Genomic DNA, 17,234 nt, shown 5'->3' on the forward strand with positions numbered 1-17,234 from the left:
AAGTGATGAATAGCTACTTCGATAAGGTATTGGAGGCCAGCCTGCATGCTTAAGACCAAAAGATTCAGCATCAAATAGATGGGGAGAAGGTGGGGAATTGGAAATTATTTCCATAGTTGGCTCACACTCTAATATAAAAGCAAAGAACTGAAATGTAACTGTTTTCACAGATGCTGCCTAACCCGCTGAGTATTTCCAGCATTGTCTGTTTTTATTTCACACTCTAATAATCCTAACTTGCTCTCCTTTACCAAGATGGCTGTCGCAGCGATCGGAATCGCGACTTACTATTGGTCAGATCAGACGGGTTTAAGAGATTTGAGGAACTATCGCGAGAATTAGTGAGACGTTGGTGCTCTCCTGCGATAGTCTGTGAGCAACTGGCGGTTGGTCTGAATTGTCGGCGCGAGCGGAACGCGGGCCTACTGTTGGTTGGTGGTGCCAGTGCATTTGGGTCTTTGTTCCCTCGCCCAGTCCAACTCGATGCCCTTAAGAACGGGGTGCATTCGGCCCACTGGCGGCATGGCCAGAGACGACTCGCGCTGCCGGGCGGGCCGGGTGCTGGCCGAGAGGAACCAGGCCGTGGTGCCGGTGGGAGCCTGGGTGGAGTGTGCCAGGGACTGGCCGGGAGAGCAGAACCCGGCGTTTGTAAGTACTGGAGGCCGGTTTGGGCCCCACTGAAAAGAATACATCCTCGCTGGCTGGTGATGGGAAACCAGTGAACCGAATCGAGGGCGCGGGGGAATACACAGCAACCGGGGGAGGGGAAGGTGACTTTATTCGGATGTTTCCATGGAAACGTTTAGTGTCACTGCTGTTGTCAATAATAAAATGTAAACGAATTCTATTACCATGCCTAAACATTAGCTGCTGACTCTAAGCTGTTGCTCGGTATCAGCATTCGTGGATCTGAGCTACAAGATTGAGTTCAAATCCCACTCCAGACCTCAGCACAAAATCTACCCCCGCACTCCAGTGCAGTACTGAAGGAGTGCAACACCGTCAGAGGCCCCGTCTATGAAGTCATGGGTGTGAAAGATTCCACAGCACTATTTTGAAGAACAATAGGGGAATTCACTGTATCCTGCCCATTTTTTTTCTCAGCCAAAATCACTTAAAATTGGCGATTATCACATAGCTGCTTATGGGATCTTGCTGTGTGCAAATTAACAGCTGTAATTGGCCTTTATAGCCACTCCAGGTACTGCTCCACAAACCACTGACCACCTCCAGGCGCTTTCCCATTGACTCTCGAGACAAGGAGGCCAAAGAAGAATTTTCTTACATTACAACAGTGACTGACTACATTTCAAAAGTACTTGATTGGCTTTAAAACCCTTTGGGGACACCCTGATGTTGTGGAAGGTGCTATATAATCTTTCCTTTTTCTTTAACCCAATCCACCAACTCTGTGTCAATAGCACAGTACAGGGCTGGCTGGGATGTCAGTTGTTATGACATTTATGTAGATCAACCACATTATCAACAATAACACCATTTTCCATTTCTAAGCTTTTGCAACACATTTAGGCCTTGAAAGCAGTACTAAGCCACCAGACTGATCTCCAGCATCAAATTTGTCCATTTTTAGCCTGGGAAGAAGAGATGGTCTTTTAGAGGTGTACAAGATTTTTAAGGGAATGGTGACAGCAGGACAAAATGATGTAGATTTAAGCTAGTATGGATAAATTTAGGTCTCTGATTGGGAAGCACTTTATTGCACAAAATGATTAACGCACGGAACAGAGTGTGTGGAGCATTGAGTGATCAAGGGAAGAGTGCTTTTTTTAAACTAAGTGCTAAAGTTGAGAATTTGGCATAGGGGGAAAGGAGGTGCAGCTTTTTTTTGTCTTGCCTTCAGTTGCTGGTTAGTGTTCTTTTGTTTCCAAGCTAAGAAATTGTAACTTGCCATATAACTTTAGTTAGCTCGTTCTTTCTTTGGCCTCCTTGTCTCGGGAGTCAATGGGTAAGCACCTGGAGGTGGTCAGTGGTTTGTGAAGCAGCGCTTGGAGTGGCTATAAAGGCCAATTCTAGAGTGACAGACTCTTCCACAGGTGCTGCAGATAAAATTGGTTGTTGGGGCTGTTCCACAGTTGGCTCTCTCTTTGCGCTTCTGTCTTTTTTCCTGCCAACTGCTAAGTCTCTTCGACTCGTCATGCTTTAGCCCCACCTTTATGGTTGCCCGCCAGCTCTGGCGATCACTGGCAACTGACTCCCACGACTTGTGATCAGTGTCACAGGACTTCGTGTTGCGTTTGCAGACGTCTTTAAAGCGGAGACATGGACGGCCGGTGGATCTGGTACCATTGACGAGCTCGGTGTACAATGTGTCCTTGGGGATCCTGCCATCTTCCATGCGGCTCACATGGCCAAGACATCTCGAGCGCCACTGGCTTAGTCGGGTGTATATGCTGGGGATGTTGGCCGCCTCGAGGACTTCTGTGTTGGAGGTACGGTTTTGCCACCTGATGCCAAGGATTCTCCAGAGGCAGCGAAGATGGAATGAATTGAGACATTGCTCTTGGCTCACGTACGTTGTCCAGGCCTCTCTGCTGTAGAACAAGGTACTGAGGACACAGGCTTGATACACTTGGACTTTTGTGTTCTGTGTCAGTGTGCCATTTTCCCACACTCTCTTGGCCAGTCTGGACATAGCAGTGGAAGCCTTTCCCATGCGCTTGTTTAATTCTGCATCTAGAGACAGGTTACTGGTGATAGTTGAGCCTAGGTAGGTGAACTCGTGAACCACTTCCAGAGTGTGGTTGCCGATATTGATGAATGGGGCATTTCTGACGTCCTGTCCCATGATGTTTGTTTTCTTGAGGCTGATGGTTAGCCAAATTCATTACAGGCAGCCGCAAACCTGTCGATAAGTCTCTGCAGACACTCTTCAGTGTGAGCTGTTAATGCAGCATCGTCAGCAAAGAGGAGTTCCCTGATGAGGACTTTCTGTACTTTGGTCTTCGCTTTTAGTCGGGCAAGGTTGAACAACCTGCCACCCGATCTTGTGTGAAGGAAAATTCCTTCTTCTGAAGACCTGAAAGCATGTGAGAGCAGCAGGGAGAAGAAGATCCCGAACAGTGTAGGTGCGAGAACACAGCCCTTTACACACCACTCAGGATTGGAAAGGGGTCTGATGAGTTAGCTAGTTACTAATTCAGTAATCAAATAAGGTTAGACAAGCATGGCAGAACAGGTGATGTGCCATAATTGCAGCATTTTGGAGTTTGCATTGCATTTTCGGAGAACAGTATTTACGATGTATGTTTGCAGTTTGAGCAACTTCAGCTCAGAGTTGCTGAGCTGGAGCCACAGCTGCAGATATTGAGGGGTATCGGGAAGGGGGAGAGTTACCTGGGTGGACACTCTGTTCCAGGAGGCAGTTGCACCCCTCTTGTTAAGCAGTACCTTAGAGTTAGTTAATGGTAAGAGACAGGAGGGTGGGACTGTGAGTCAGGCAGATAGGGGGATCCAACCATATGGTGATGGAGGAACCTTGGCCCTTTGACTTTGACCAACAGGTATGAGATACTTGCTACCTGTGTGGATGAGGACAAAGTCTTCAGGATGGATGGGCAGATTGACTGTAGTACCATCGTGCGGGATGCTATTTAAGTAGGGGGAGCAAAAAGGAATGTGGCAGTGGTGGGGGTTAGATGCTGTTCTCTGCAGCTGTGACTGGGAGTTCCGAAGATTGTGTTGTCTGCTTGGTGCCAGGATTAAAGACATTTCCTCGTGGCTGGAGATGAACTTGGAGTGGGAAGGAGAGGATCCGGTTGTTGTGCTCCACGTAGGAATAATGAACTACTGAGAGAGTTTGAGGAGTTTTGGTCCAAATTAAAACAAAGGATTTCAAAGGTGGTAATCTCTGGATTGTTAGCTGAGCCACATGTCAATTAGCATAGGGTCAAAAAGATTAAGACTTAAATGCGTGGCCCGAGTGGTTTGGGAAGGAGGGGTTTGGATTCATGGGGCACTGCCGCCCAGTACTGGGGAAAAAGGGAGCTGTTCCGTTGGGGTGGGCTCCATTTAAACCGGGCTGAGATCAGCATCCTGATGAATTGTATATCTAGGGCTGTGGATAGGGCTTTAAACTAAAAGACAGGGTGGTGTGGGGAGGGGGAGGTGAAGGGAGATTTAGAAATCTAAACACAGAAGCCGAGACAATAAAGCATTGTAGCAATTTTCATAAGGACGAGCAGAATGGGACAAGAAGAAACGGTTTAATGATAATAGTACATCAGCGAATAAGGTCCATGCAAAGAATAGTAATAAAAAAAATTAAAGGCTCTTTATCTGAATGTGCAAAGCATTTGCAATATGATAGATGAACTAGCTGCACAAATAGAGATAAATGGTTTTCATTACAGAGAGATGGTTATAAGGAGACCAAAGTTGGGAAATAGATATTCCAGGGTACAAAACATTCTGAAAAGACAGACAGAATTGAGAAGGAAGAGGAGTAGCCCTCAGTAAAGGATGACATAAGGGCAGTGGTAAGAAAGGATCTTGGTTCAGGTCAGCAAGTAGGAATAAAAAGGATTAGATAATGCTGGTGGGAGTAGTTTATAGGTCCCCTAACAGTAGTTATACTGTTAGACAGAGCATTAAGCCAGAATTAATTGGAGCTTGTAACACAGGCAATATAATAATTATGGGGGGCTTTAATCTTCATATAGACTGGACAAATCAATTTGGTGAAGGTAGTCTGGAAGATGAGTTTGTAGAATGCTTTTGTGACAATTTCCTGGAACAACACATTGTGGAACGAACGCAAGATAAAGCTATTTTAGATCTGGTATTCTAGAATGAGGCAGGTTTAATTAGTAATTTCATAGTAAAAGATCCTATGGGAAAAAGTGATCATAATACAATTGAATTCCAGATTAAGTTTGAAAGCAACATACTCCAGTCCCAAATGAGAATCTTAAACTTAAAGTCAGTTACATAGGTGTGAAGGGGGAGCTGGCTAAGATTGATTGGGTAAATAGACTGAAAGGTATGACAGTACGTAAACAATGGGAAACATTAAAGGAAATGATTGAAAATGTTCAACAAAAATACGTTCCTTTTTTTTAAAAAAAAACAAACTCCACAAGAAAGTTCTATTTATGGCTTACTAGGAAATTAAGGATAGTATTAGATTAAAAGAAGAGGGTTAGAATGTTGCAAAGAATAGCAGTAAGTACAGACTTATCCTTGCGAATCTGGACACGCTGAAGACAGCAAACACAAGACTCTGCATGAGGAAGTCCGCCAGACAGTTCCATCCCAAGGATTGGGAGTGTTTTGGAACCAGCAAAGGGCAACCAAAAAGTTGTTGATAAGGAGTGGCGGGGGTGGACAAAAATGAAAGTGAACTAGCCAGGAATATAAAAACAGATTCTAAGCTTTTACAAGTGTATAAAAAGGAGGAGAGTAGTTAAAATAAACTTAGATCTCTTAAAGGCAGAGACAGGAGGAATTATTATTGGGAACAAGGAAATGGCAGCGACGTTGAACAAATATTTTCAGTCGTCACAGTCGATGACATAAATTACGTTCTACAAATAGAGGGTAACCAAGGGACTAATAAGAGTGAGGATCTTAAAGTAATTGATCTCAACAGAGAGAAAGCATTGGAGAAACTCAAGTCTAAAAGCTGATAAATCCCCAGGACCTGATGGTTTACATCCGAGGGTTCAAGAGAGGTCGCTACAGGGGTAATGAATGCACTGGTTATGATTTTCCATTATTCCCTAGATTCTAGAACGGTCTCATCAGATTGGAAGTTAGCAAATGTAACACCGCTTTTCAAGAAAGAAATGAAGGAGAGAGAGAAAACAGGGAACTGCAGGCCAATTAGCCTGACGTCAGTCGTTGGGAGAATGCTGGAATCTGCTATTAAGGAAGTTTTAACAATGTATGGTTTTACGAAAGGGAAATCGTGTTTGACAAATTTATTAGTTTTCTGAGAATGTAACTAGTAGGGTAGATAAAGCTGAGCCAGTAGATATGTTATACTTGGATTTCTAAAAGGCATTTCATAAGGTGATATAGGCTAATATGCAAGATACGGGCTCATGGAGTTGGGATAATACATCAGCATAGATGGAAGTTTGGTTAATGGGCAGGAAGCAGAAAGTAGGGATAAACGGGGCATTTTCAAGTTGGCAGGCTGAAACTAGTGGAGTGCTACAAGGATCAGTGCTGGGGCCTCAGCTATTTTCAATCTACATTAATGACTTGGATGAAGCGACTGAGAGTAATGTGTCTAAGTTTATTGACGATACAAAGCTAGATGGGAATGCAAGCTGTGAGGAGGCCACTAAGAGGCTGCAAAGTGATATAGACAGGTTAAGTGGGCAACAAGGTGGCAGATGGGATATAACGTGGGGGAAGTATGAGGTTATTCACTTTGGTAGTAAAAATAGAAAAGCAGAATTTTTTTTTAAAAGGCGTAAAACTTTTAAATGTTGATGTTCAGAGAGACATGGGTATACTTGTGCAAAACACAGAATCAGCAATAAAAACAAGAAATGCTGGAACCGCTCAGCAGGTCTGGCAGCATCTGTGGAAAGAGAAGCAGAGTTAACGTTTCGGGTCAGTGACCCTTCTTCGGAACAGAATCAGCATGCAGGTACAGCAAACAATTAGGAAGGAAAATGGCATGTTTGTGTTTATTGCAAGGATATTGGAGTCCAAGAATAAGGAAGTCTTGCTACAATTGTACAAATCTCAGGATAAACAGAGAAACTGCTGAGAGACCAGCTGGTACTGAAGCTTGATGGAGGGGATCTGATGTTGTATGAATTTAAGCAGCTGAAACACCTAGCATTTGGGTGGCGCAGTGATTAGCACCGCAGCCTCACAGCTCCAGTGACCCGGGTTCAATTCTGGGTACTGCCTGTGTGGAGTTTACATGTTCTCCCTGTGTTTGCGTGGGTTTCCTCCGGGTGCTCCGGTTTCCTCCCACATGCCAGAGACTTGCAGGTTGATGGGTAAATTGGCCATTAGCAATTGCCCCTAGTGTAGGTAGGTGGTAGGGAAATATAGGGACAGGTGGGGATGTGGTAGGAATATGGGATTAGTGTAGCATTAGTATAAATGGGTGGTTGATGGTCAGCACAGACTCGGTAGGCCAAAGGGCCTGTTTCAGTGCTGTATCTCTAAACTAAACTAAACTAAGGCTTTGGTGAGACCACACCTGGAGTACTGTGTGCAGTTTTGGTCTCCATATTTAAGGAAGGATGTACTTACACTGGAGGTGGTACAGCACAGGTTCACTAGATTGTTTCCTGGAACGAGAGGTCAAGTAAATTGGGCCTATGCTCTCTGGAGTTTAGAAGAGTGAGAGGTAATCTTATTGAAACATACAAGATTCTGAAGGGGCTTGACAGGGTAGATACAGAGGTGGTTTCCCTTGGTTGGGGAATCTAGAAAACGGTGAACAGTTTTAGGATAAGGGGTTGATTATTTAGGACTGAAATGAAAAGAAACTTCTTCACTAAGAGGGTTGTGAATGTTTGGAATTCTGTATCCCAGAGGGTTGTGGATGCTCCAACATTTAAGGCTGAAATAGACAGCTTTTTGGTCTCGGGAAATCCAGTGATCTGGGGAGCAGGTGGGAAAGTGGAGTTGAGGCAGAAGATCAGCCATGATCGTATTGAATGGCGGAGTAGGCTCGAGGAGCCATATAGCCTATTCTTCCTATTTCTTATGTTAATGGGCTCCCAGAAAACAGTAGTGGAGACAAAAACCCTGCAATTAAATACTGCAAAGGAGGGGGGACATTAGAATCATTCTGATTCGATAAATTAAGATGGGCTGAATGGCTTCCTACATCTGTAGTGAACATGTGAAGTGTTAATGGGGTGGTGTTCAAGTGCAGTCTCTTCTGCTTAATTGAAAGCCTTTTTTCTTTGTTGGCTGATTTGAAATTTTTCATGCAGTTTGGAGAGCTTCAGTAAAATCTCTTGTGCACCACCATTGAGGCATGTATTCAACCTCCTTATCCCCATGGTTTGGAATTCCCAGCCTACATCATTCTACTTTTCCATTACTCTCCTTAAAGTCCACCTCTGTTAGTCAGACTTCTTAGTTTCTTTCAGCAGGTCTGGCAGCATCTCTGCCAGACCTGCTGAGTGATTCCAGCATTTCTTGTTTTTATTTCAGATTTCCAGCATCCGCAGTATTTTGCTTTTATTTTCTTAGTTTCTTTGTCTTGACATCCTTTTTTTAAATTCTAAAAGACTTGGACCTATATAGACCTTTCATGACCACCAGTTGTCCCAAAGCACTTTACAGCCCATGAAGGACTTTTCGAAGTATAGTCACTATTGTAATATAGGAAACGTCTTTGTGAAGTGCCTTGGGAAATTTATCTACATTAAAGGTGCTAGTTGTTGAATTTTTAAAAATGTTTTTATGGGGTATGTGCATTGCTGGCAAGGCCAGCATTTATTGCCCTTGAGAAGGTGATGGTGAGCTGCCTTGATCTGCTGCAGTCCATGTAGTTTAGGGACAACCATGGTGCTGTTAGTGAGGGAGTTCCAGAAATTAGACCATCACGAGACAGGCTAGTTTTACCCTACTGATTGTGTTGTTGTGTTAGTACTCCTGCTCAGTACGAGAAGAACTGCAGATTCAGACATTTGGAGTATGTGCTTGGCTGAGGAGCCAATAGTGGAAAGTTACCATTTGGGATTATGACAGAATGTCACTTTACAATGCCCTAGTTGCTTAGATTACCAGTTGGCTTGGGATAATAACTCTGGTAGGTGTGTAGTGCTGCTTGATAAGGGGCTGGAGTGCAGATGGATGGGTGCTGTCTTTCTCCCATTAACACATAGCATTTTTGTGGGGGACCTGGTGCTAAATTATTTGTAGACAACCAGATTCTGGCTCAGGTTTTCATACATAAGAGAACAGCTATCTCATTGTGATTTGTTGAAAGTTGTTGAAATGATTTGCTATAGTACAGCATTGTATAAGCTTTGTGATACAAATTCTAGTCATTTCATGAAATAGTCTGTGATTGTACTTCGGTTCCTGCTAACAGCTCATTCAGCCACAAAACTGTCAACTCAATTTAGGAAGGAGATAAGTTGCATCAGGGCTACTAACTTAGCTGTAGTTCAGGTCTAAATGGGTGCAGTTCTCTTCAAACTGATGTGCTGCTTGGGATATTTCCCTGTTCCAGCTTCCAAAAGACTATGTTAATGACCCAAAAAACATTTTTTTTTAATCAGAAAAATGTCCTTTCATATTGATATATATTCAGTGTCAGAAATATTTTAAAAGGCTACCAGTTGGCTGTTCGAGCTCATCTTTCCATTGAAATGGTTCAAGATGAAGGCTCACCACTATCCCCTCAAGGGTAACTCGGGGTGGGCAATAAATGCCAGCTTTGCCAGCATCACCTATATCCCAAGCATGAATACCAAAAAAAAATTGTAGGATTGTTACCATAGTTGAATGAAAATCTGATATCTGTCTTCCTTGGATTTCCCGAGCTACCCCACTTTGAAAAGCTTTGAGCTGCTTCACCATCCCACTAAAATGACAGGGATAATATTTTATGCAGCATTATCAATATTGGGAGAATGTTAAGAGTGAAGACTTTTGCAAATCTAATATCTGACTTTTTTTTAGGTCATGATAGATATTTTTAAGCTAGAATAAGAATGTTTTGGAGGATGCTTTACAAGTTGCTTAGCGAACTGTCGACATCAGAGTCAGTGATATTTTGAATGGTTGAGAGTGACATTACATATTTAAGCTGCTACTTTTAAAGTAACATTGAAATAGGTCACATCTTAAAATCAGTTTAAGTGATGTCCACTGTAATGTAAAATTTTCAGTGCACAAATTTTTAATGGGACATGATATTCCCTCCTTATTGTAACCTAGGTGAAAAGATGTATCATATCTCCACTTCAACTTTATCAGACAACTAGAGGGCATGTGTCTGTTTGTAAGTGAAACTGGCCAGCAAACTCGTGAACAATTAAGTCATGGATGAAAATATTTACCACACCACGTGGCTGACTGTGATATTTTGTTTCTAATAATCTAATATTTTCTTCAGCTCTCCCAGTTTCTTCCCATCTTTCTTGAAAATGCTGAGATACAGTGGAATCAGCTTAATGCTCAATTTCTGAATGTCAAATTTGTATTCCATTAAAAACTGTGTTTGCATAGCTGCCTATGGTGCTTAGGAAATGTTGATTGTGTTGCTTAAAATGCACTTTGAAAGTTTACTTCTTGAGCTTCACTTCTGCAGGAAATTTATTGGAAACTAAAGTGAGCTTGCAATCCACCAAGGAATCTTCTTTTGTAGCAACAGCAACTTGTGTTTATATAACACCCTTAACCAAGTAAAATGTCCCAAGGTGCTTTGACAATGACCGTTTGTCTATGTATTGTGATTCCTAAGGACTCTGGCTACCAATGACATCTGTTTTCTCTGAGGTGTACATTTACCAAAAAGGGCTTTGATTTCATTTAAAGAGACAGTTATCAACTTTGTATGTTTTCGACCTATATATTGATCATATTCTGACTCAAACTGCCCTCCAAGACCTGACCTCCATTAAATTAGTTTGTTAGCTATAGTTACTTGACACTGTATCCAAGTACAATCTCTCTTTACCCTTCATGTATAAATCTGGACAGCCAGGAGGCTATTCAACTGTGGGGCATCACAGTCAAGCCAGATCCTGTTTTTGCTTATTGTTCACATATCTTTTTTAGGAGTAGCCATGAGCAGTTGGACCTTCAATGATTTTCTCTCCTCATCTAGCCCAGGTTGGGCCCTATTGTAGCATTTCTGTCATTAAGATCAGCTAATATCTTGGATTACAGATCAAACCTGAGACGTACCTGGTCTATGGAGGTAGTTTCACATTAGCTGGTGCATTTAGCATGTGAGTTACCATAGGATCAAAGTTTTTAAATCATTCATTCCAGTATTCACAATATTGTGATCCAGTTGCAGTATTCCGATAGTGAGAAGTGTGGTAGAGAAATAGCACTGGTTTACCTATCTTCTGCAGTGACTTATTCCTAAGAATGATCTGGGGAACAGCTTTAATGTGGAGTATTCAAAAGTAAAGTTTGCATACTTGAATTTTTTTTTGCACTTTGATAAATCGGCAACTTGAATTTATATACAGTCAATAATCTATCTTGGAAAAAATTCTCCATGTACTTCCTTCAAAAGGCAAAACACTCACTGTGTAGAAATGTGATCATCTTGAAAATAAGAATTGCAATGTTCCAGACCTCTGAGTGCATGTTTTTCTGAAGCTTCTGTTCTGTGTGGAACTGGGGCAGTAATAGTTTTGGGGAACTAAATGGGTATCCATATCAATTCCTCATTTACTACGCTGTTCCTGCTTGTCATAATGGGCCTGAATGACTTTAATGTACTAACTTAAAAAGTCACTACTTCTGAAAATGTAATTCCATCTTACTCTGTGTCTTCAACATGGACTTGAGGAACCTTGCTCGAAAGCCCACTCGTGTGCAAGGCTAGCCCTTCACAAGTACCAAATAGGAATTTTCCTCACATAAATAAGCCTAAAAGTGTACTTCAATCTATTTTTGAATTCCAGCCATCAGATATCTGTTGTTTAATTTTCTAGCCATAAATTTGTATTTGCTGTTCAGTAAAATAGAGCACAGAAATCATTGCTCTGTTCCTGCATTATTTAGAGAGAAGTCTTGTTTAGGAGAGTTATATACTGGAAGTTCAAAGCTTTGAGGCTTTGTTATCAAGGAGCTTTAGAAAATTAGATTCAACATGAAAAGTGCTGTCTCAATTTATCGCTGTTTTTCCTCACTAATTTCAAGAATTTTTCACCATGTTTGAAGTTTTACTAATAGCCATTTAAAGAGCTTGGCTTTATAAATGTAATAACAGGTGCAGAAATGACACTTCTTACGGCTGTAAATCATGTAGTATTCTGTTTAAGGTGGCATCTTTATCCATAGATTTCAGCTCTTGAAGTGGATGAGCGACTAAAGGAAATCCATAGAGCAAAAGTGGAGAATTTGAAGCGTTTTCAAGAAGAGGTGAAGCACCGTGTGAGCAAATATGCCCGAATGCGCAAAAAGCACCAACAGCAGCGATCTTGTGAAGCAGTAAGAAATTGTTAAAGAACGTAATAAACGATACACAATCCTCCTTTTTGTATCCCCTGTATAGCTTGAAATACAAGAATATGTCTTATAGTACTCTGACTTTTGATATTTAGTGAATTGAAAACAATATCTGCCTAAATTTGACACCGTTTCTAAGTAAATGTTTTTTTTTTGCAATTTTTAAGCTTGTGCTATTTCTGTCAGAAATTGTTGGATATGTACTTTGGATATAGCCTTTATCTTGCATGTCCTTTCCTGCAGTTATTGTTAGGGAGTATTACTCCCTCTTAACACAATAATGGCTTACTGTGACTCACAACTTTTATGGGGCTGTTCTTGTACAGCTCTAACAGCTTTGCTATATTTCTCCAGTGATAGAGGGATCAACTCTGGCATGGAGCAGACTGTTAATTCTTTGAAATAAAAACAAATAGATGCTGGAAATACTCAGGTCAGGCAGCATCTGTGGTGAGAGAAATAGAGGGTGTTGGTGAGCTGCCTTCTTGAACCGCTGCAATCCATTTGGGGTAGGTATACCCACAGAGCTGTTAGGAAGGGAGTTCCAGGATTTTGACCCAGCGACAGTGAAGGAACGGCGATATAGTTCCAAGTCAGGATGGTGTGTGACTTGGAGGGGAACTTGCAGGTGGTGGTGTTCCATGCATTTGCTGCCCTTGTCCTTCTAGGTGGTAGAGGTCACTGGTTTGGAAGGTGCTGTCTAAGGAGCCTTGGTGCATTGCTGTAGTACATCTTGTAGATGGTACACACTGCTGCCACCGTGCGTCGGTGGTGGAGGGAGTGAATGTTTGTAGATGGGATGTATATCAAGTGGGCTGCTTTGTCCTGGATGGTGTCGAGCTTCTTGAGTGTTGTTGGAGCTGCACCCATCCAGGCAAGTGGAGAGTATTCCATCACACTCCTGGCTTGTGCCTTGTAGATGGTGGTCAAGCTTTGGGGAGTCAGGAGGTGAGTTACTCGCCTCAGGATTCCTAGCCTCTGACCTGCTCTTGTAGCCACTCCAGTTCAGTTTATGGTCAATGGTAGCCCCTAGGATGTTGATAGTGGGGGATTCAGCGGTGGTAATGCCATTGACTGTCAAGGGGAGATGGTTAGATTCTCTCTTGTTGGAGATGGTCATTGCGTGGCACTTAGGTGGCAAGTAACATTCGCGCCACACAACAGCCCAAGCCTGGATAGTGTCCAGGTCTTGCTGCATTTCTACACTGATTGCTTCAGTATCTGAGGAGTCACAAATGGTGCTGAACATTGTGCAATCATCAGCGAACATCCCCACTTCTGACCTTATGATTGAAGGAAGGTCATCGATGAAGCAGCTCAGATGATTGACCTCCAACAACCACAACCATTTTCCTTTGCGCTAGGTATGACTCCAGCCAGCAGAGGGTTTTCCCCCTGATTCCCATTGACTCCAGTTTTGCTAGGGCTCCTTGATGCCATACTCGGTCAAATGCTGCCTTGATGTCAAGGGCAGTCACTCTCCCCTCACTTCTTGAGTTCCGCTCTTTTGTCCATGTTTGAACCAAGGCTGTAATGAGGTCAGTAGCTGAGTGGCTCTGACGGAACCCAAACTGAGTGTCACTGAGCAGGTTATTGCTAAGTAAGTGCCGCTTGATGGCATTGTTGATGACATCTTCCATCACTTTACTGATGATTGGGAGTAGGCTGATGGGGTGGTAATTGGCGAGGTTGGACTGGTCCTGCTTTATGTGTACAGGACATACCTGGGCAATTTTCCACATTGCAGGGTAGATGCCAGTGTTATAGCTGTACTGGAACAGCTTGGCTAGGGGCACGGCAAGTTCTGGAGCAAAGGTCTTCAGTACTATTTCCGGAATATTGTCAGGGCCCATAGCTTTTGTAGTATCCAGTGCCTTCAGTCGTTTCTTGATATCACGTGGAGTGAATCGAATTGGCTGAAGTCTGGCATCTGTGATGCTGGGGACTTCAGAAGTAGCCAAGATGGATTATCAACTCGGCACTTCTGGCTGAAGATTGTTGCAAATGCTTCAGCCTTATCTTCTGCACTGATGTGCTGGCTCCCCCATCATTGAGGATGGGGATATTTGTGGAGCCATCTCCTCCAGTTAGTTGTTTAATTGTCCGCCACCATTCACGGCTGGATGTGGCAGGACTGCAGAGCTTGGATCTGATCCGTTGGTTATGGGATTGCTTGGCTCTGTCTATCGCATGCTGCTTATGCAGTTTGGCACGCAGATAGTCCTGTGTTGTAGCTTCACCAGGTTGACACCTCATTTTGAGGTATGCCTGGTGCTGCTCCTGGCATGCCCTCCTGCACTCTTCATTGAGCCAGGGTTGGCCTCCTGGCTTGATGGTAATGGTAGAGTGGGGAATATGCCGGCCATGAGGTTACAGATTGTGGTTGAGTACAATTCTGCTGCTGATGGCCCACAGCGCCTCATGGGTGCCCAGGTTTGCATTGCTAGATCTGTTGGAAATCTATCCCATTTAGCACGGTGGTAAAGCCACACAACACGATGGAGGGTATCCTCAGTGTGAAGGTGGGACTTCGTCTCCACAAGGACTGTGTGGTGGTCACTCCTACCAATACTGTCATGGACAGATGCATCTGCAGCAGGCAGATTGGTGAGGACGAGGTCAAGTATGTTTTCCCCTATTGGTTCCCTCACCACCTGCTGCATATCCAGTCTAGCAGATATGTCCTTTTGGACTCAGCCAGCCTGGTCAGTAGTGGTGCTACCGAACCACTCTTGGTGATGGACATTGAAGTCCCCCACCCAGAGTACATTTTGTGCCGTCGCCGCCCTCCGTGCTTCCTCCAAGAGCTGTTCAACATGGTGGAGTACTGACTCATCAGCTGAGGGAGGGCGTTAGGTGGTAATCAGCAGGAAGTTTCCTTGTCCATGTTTGATCTGATGCCATGAGACTTCATGGGGTCCAGAGTTGATGTTGAGTCCCAGGGCAACTCCCTCCCTACTGTATACCACTGTGCCACCACCTCTGGTACTTGACTAGTCTGTGGGACAGCTCTCCCAACTTTGGCACAAGCCCCCAGATGTTAGTAAGGAGGACTTGGCAGGGTCGACAGGGCTAGGTTTGCCATTGTTGTTTACGGTGCCTAGGTCGATGCTGGGTGGTCCGTCCGGTTTCGTTCCTTTTTATTGACTTGGTAGCGGTTAGATACAACTGAGTGGCTTGCTCGGCCATTTCTTAGGGCAGTTAAGAGTCAACCACATTGCTGTGGGTCTGGAGTCACATGTCGGCCAGACCAGGTAAGGACAGCAGATTTCCTTCCCTAAAGGACATTAGTGAACCAGATGGGTTTTTACAACAATTGACAATGGTTTCATGACCATCATTAGACTAGCTTTTAATTCCAGATTTATTAATTGAATTCAAATTCCACCTTCTGCTGTGGTGGGATTTGAACCCATGTCCCCAGAGCAATATCCTGGGTCTCTGGGTTACTAGTCCAGTGACAATACCACTATGCCACCACCTCCCCTTTATGTTAACTCTAACGTTTCAGGTAGTTGGCCTATTCTCAGAATGTTAACTGTTTCTCTTGCCACAAATGCTACCTGACCTGCTGAGTATTTCCAGCATTTCCTGTTTTTATTTCAGATTTCCAACATCTGCAGCATTTTCCACCCGGCATCGACCTCGGCACCGGAAACGAAAGCGGCAAACCCAGCCCTGTCGACCTTGACTTTTGATCAAAATGTACTGTATCTAAGGAGGATTGGAAGATTATGGCCAGTGCCTCCACAGTTTCCACCCTTACTTCCCTCAGTATATTTCGATACATCTCATCCAGCCCTGGTGATTTATCAGACTTCTTAGTTGGGATTTCCTTAGTATGTCGCGTAAGTCAAGTTAGCCACAATGCTGCATGCATTGCAAGTGAAGTGGTGTGGTGTGCTGTGCTATGAAGATAGGATTCAGTTTGATCAAAAGTCAAAGAAAATAGCAACTGTAAGATTGTAAGCTGTTTCACACCTTACTTTAAGTAATACACTTTAGAGGCATAATAGTCTATATGTACATGTACCCCTTTACCAACCTTATTACTGTTTCTTTTAGGTTGAAAGGGATGATCGTGTGTTAAAGCAATCTGCTTCAGCTGAACAGCTCACTCCAAATAAAAATACTTGCATGTTTCGTGGTAGCAATGTGGGGTTTGCTATTTTTAGTCCAAACTCAAGGAGGGTGTATGCTCAGCGGCTAGGCAGTGACAAAGAGGAAGATGAAGATGTATTTAGTGACCAAGCCCGGAAGGTGAGCATAACTTAAACAGCAGCTGGTATTCCCTCAAAGCTATTCAATCTTCAGATCAAAGCAATAATATGAGACTAGCCGTTTCAGTGACTAGATGGAAAATTGCACATCATGAAATCCTACCATGTCAATGTGCCACATTGGAACTAGAATTTCAAATAAGTGCAATGCGGATGCGTCCTTCCGTTGCTCAGCACTAAAATTCCATTACTTTTATGAGCATAAAATACAAAAACAATTGAGTCTAGAATATTTGCCTTTCTGTTCAATAATCCTGTCTGGAAGTCTACTACTAATACCCATTGCAGATGCTGCAGAGATATCGTCTGTCACTTTTCTCCATGTATCTGCAATAGTATCTAAGTAGGACTAATTTATGTAAGATCTGGTATCTTGGACAATGACTAGTGAGTGTTCTAATATGAAAGATTTATTGAGAAGTTACAATATAAGTAGTGAAGATCTTAAAACACAACAATATAATTAAATTTGTCATTGTGATATAACCTGGCACAGTTTGACACTGAAAGTTCTGAGACACTCCCCCTTGAAGGTAACACTTGAATGGTCCAGTCTCACTCTGAGAACATTCTAACATATATAATTTAAGTCTTGACACAAAAATGTTATAATCACCCATTAGTTCTTATCGGATCTTGTACGTCCTCGCTCCCTTTTGGGCTTGCATATCAATCATTCCATCACATTCCAAAAGAAGGCAGAAATAGACAACTAACAGTTTCTGATGACATGATCCTATAAATGCGAGATAGGTAACAGAGACAAGGGCCAGAGTTTTACGCTTGTTGGATGGGAGCCGTCCACTGACT

The 17,234-nt window shown here is 43.1% G+C and overlaps 1 protein-coding gene across 2 annotated transcripts in view; it reads left to right on the forward strand.

The window, feature by feature from the left end:
• Positions 1–364: 364 nt before the first annotated feature.
• LOC137381364 (coiled-coil domain-containing protein 15-like) overlaps positions 365–17,234 on the forward strand; it is a 42,528-nt gene continuing 25,658 nt past the window's right edge. The window contains exons 1-3 of one of the 2 annotated variants that reach the window (XM_068053830.1): positions 365–648; positions 11,977–12,126; positions 16,210–16,404. In XM_068053830.1, the coding sequence (XP_067909931.1) occupies positions 484–648; positions 11,977–12,126; positions 16,210–16,404 (510 nt within the window). In that variant the 5' untranslated portion in view covers positions 365–483. Of the gene's footprint in view, positions 649–11,976; positions 12,127–15,767; positions 15,993–16,209; positions 16,405–17,234 lie in introns of those variants that run through there. The other variant, XM_068053831.1, reaches the window with a different exon arrangement.

The sequence above is a fragment of the Heterodontus francisci genome, chromosome 22, assembly GCF_036365525.1.
Source record: "Heterodontus francisci isolate sHetFra1 chromosome 22, sHetFra1.hap1, whole genome shotgun sequence".
Taxonomy (NCBI): domain Eukaryota; kingdom Metazoa; phylum Chordata; class Chondrichthyes; order Heterodontiformes; family Heterodontidae; genus Heterodontus; species Heterodontus francisci.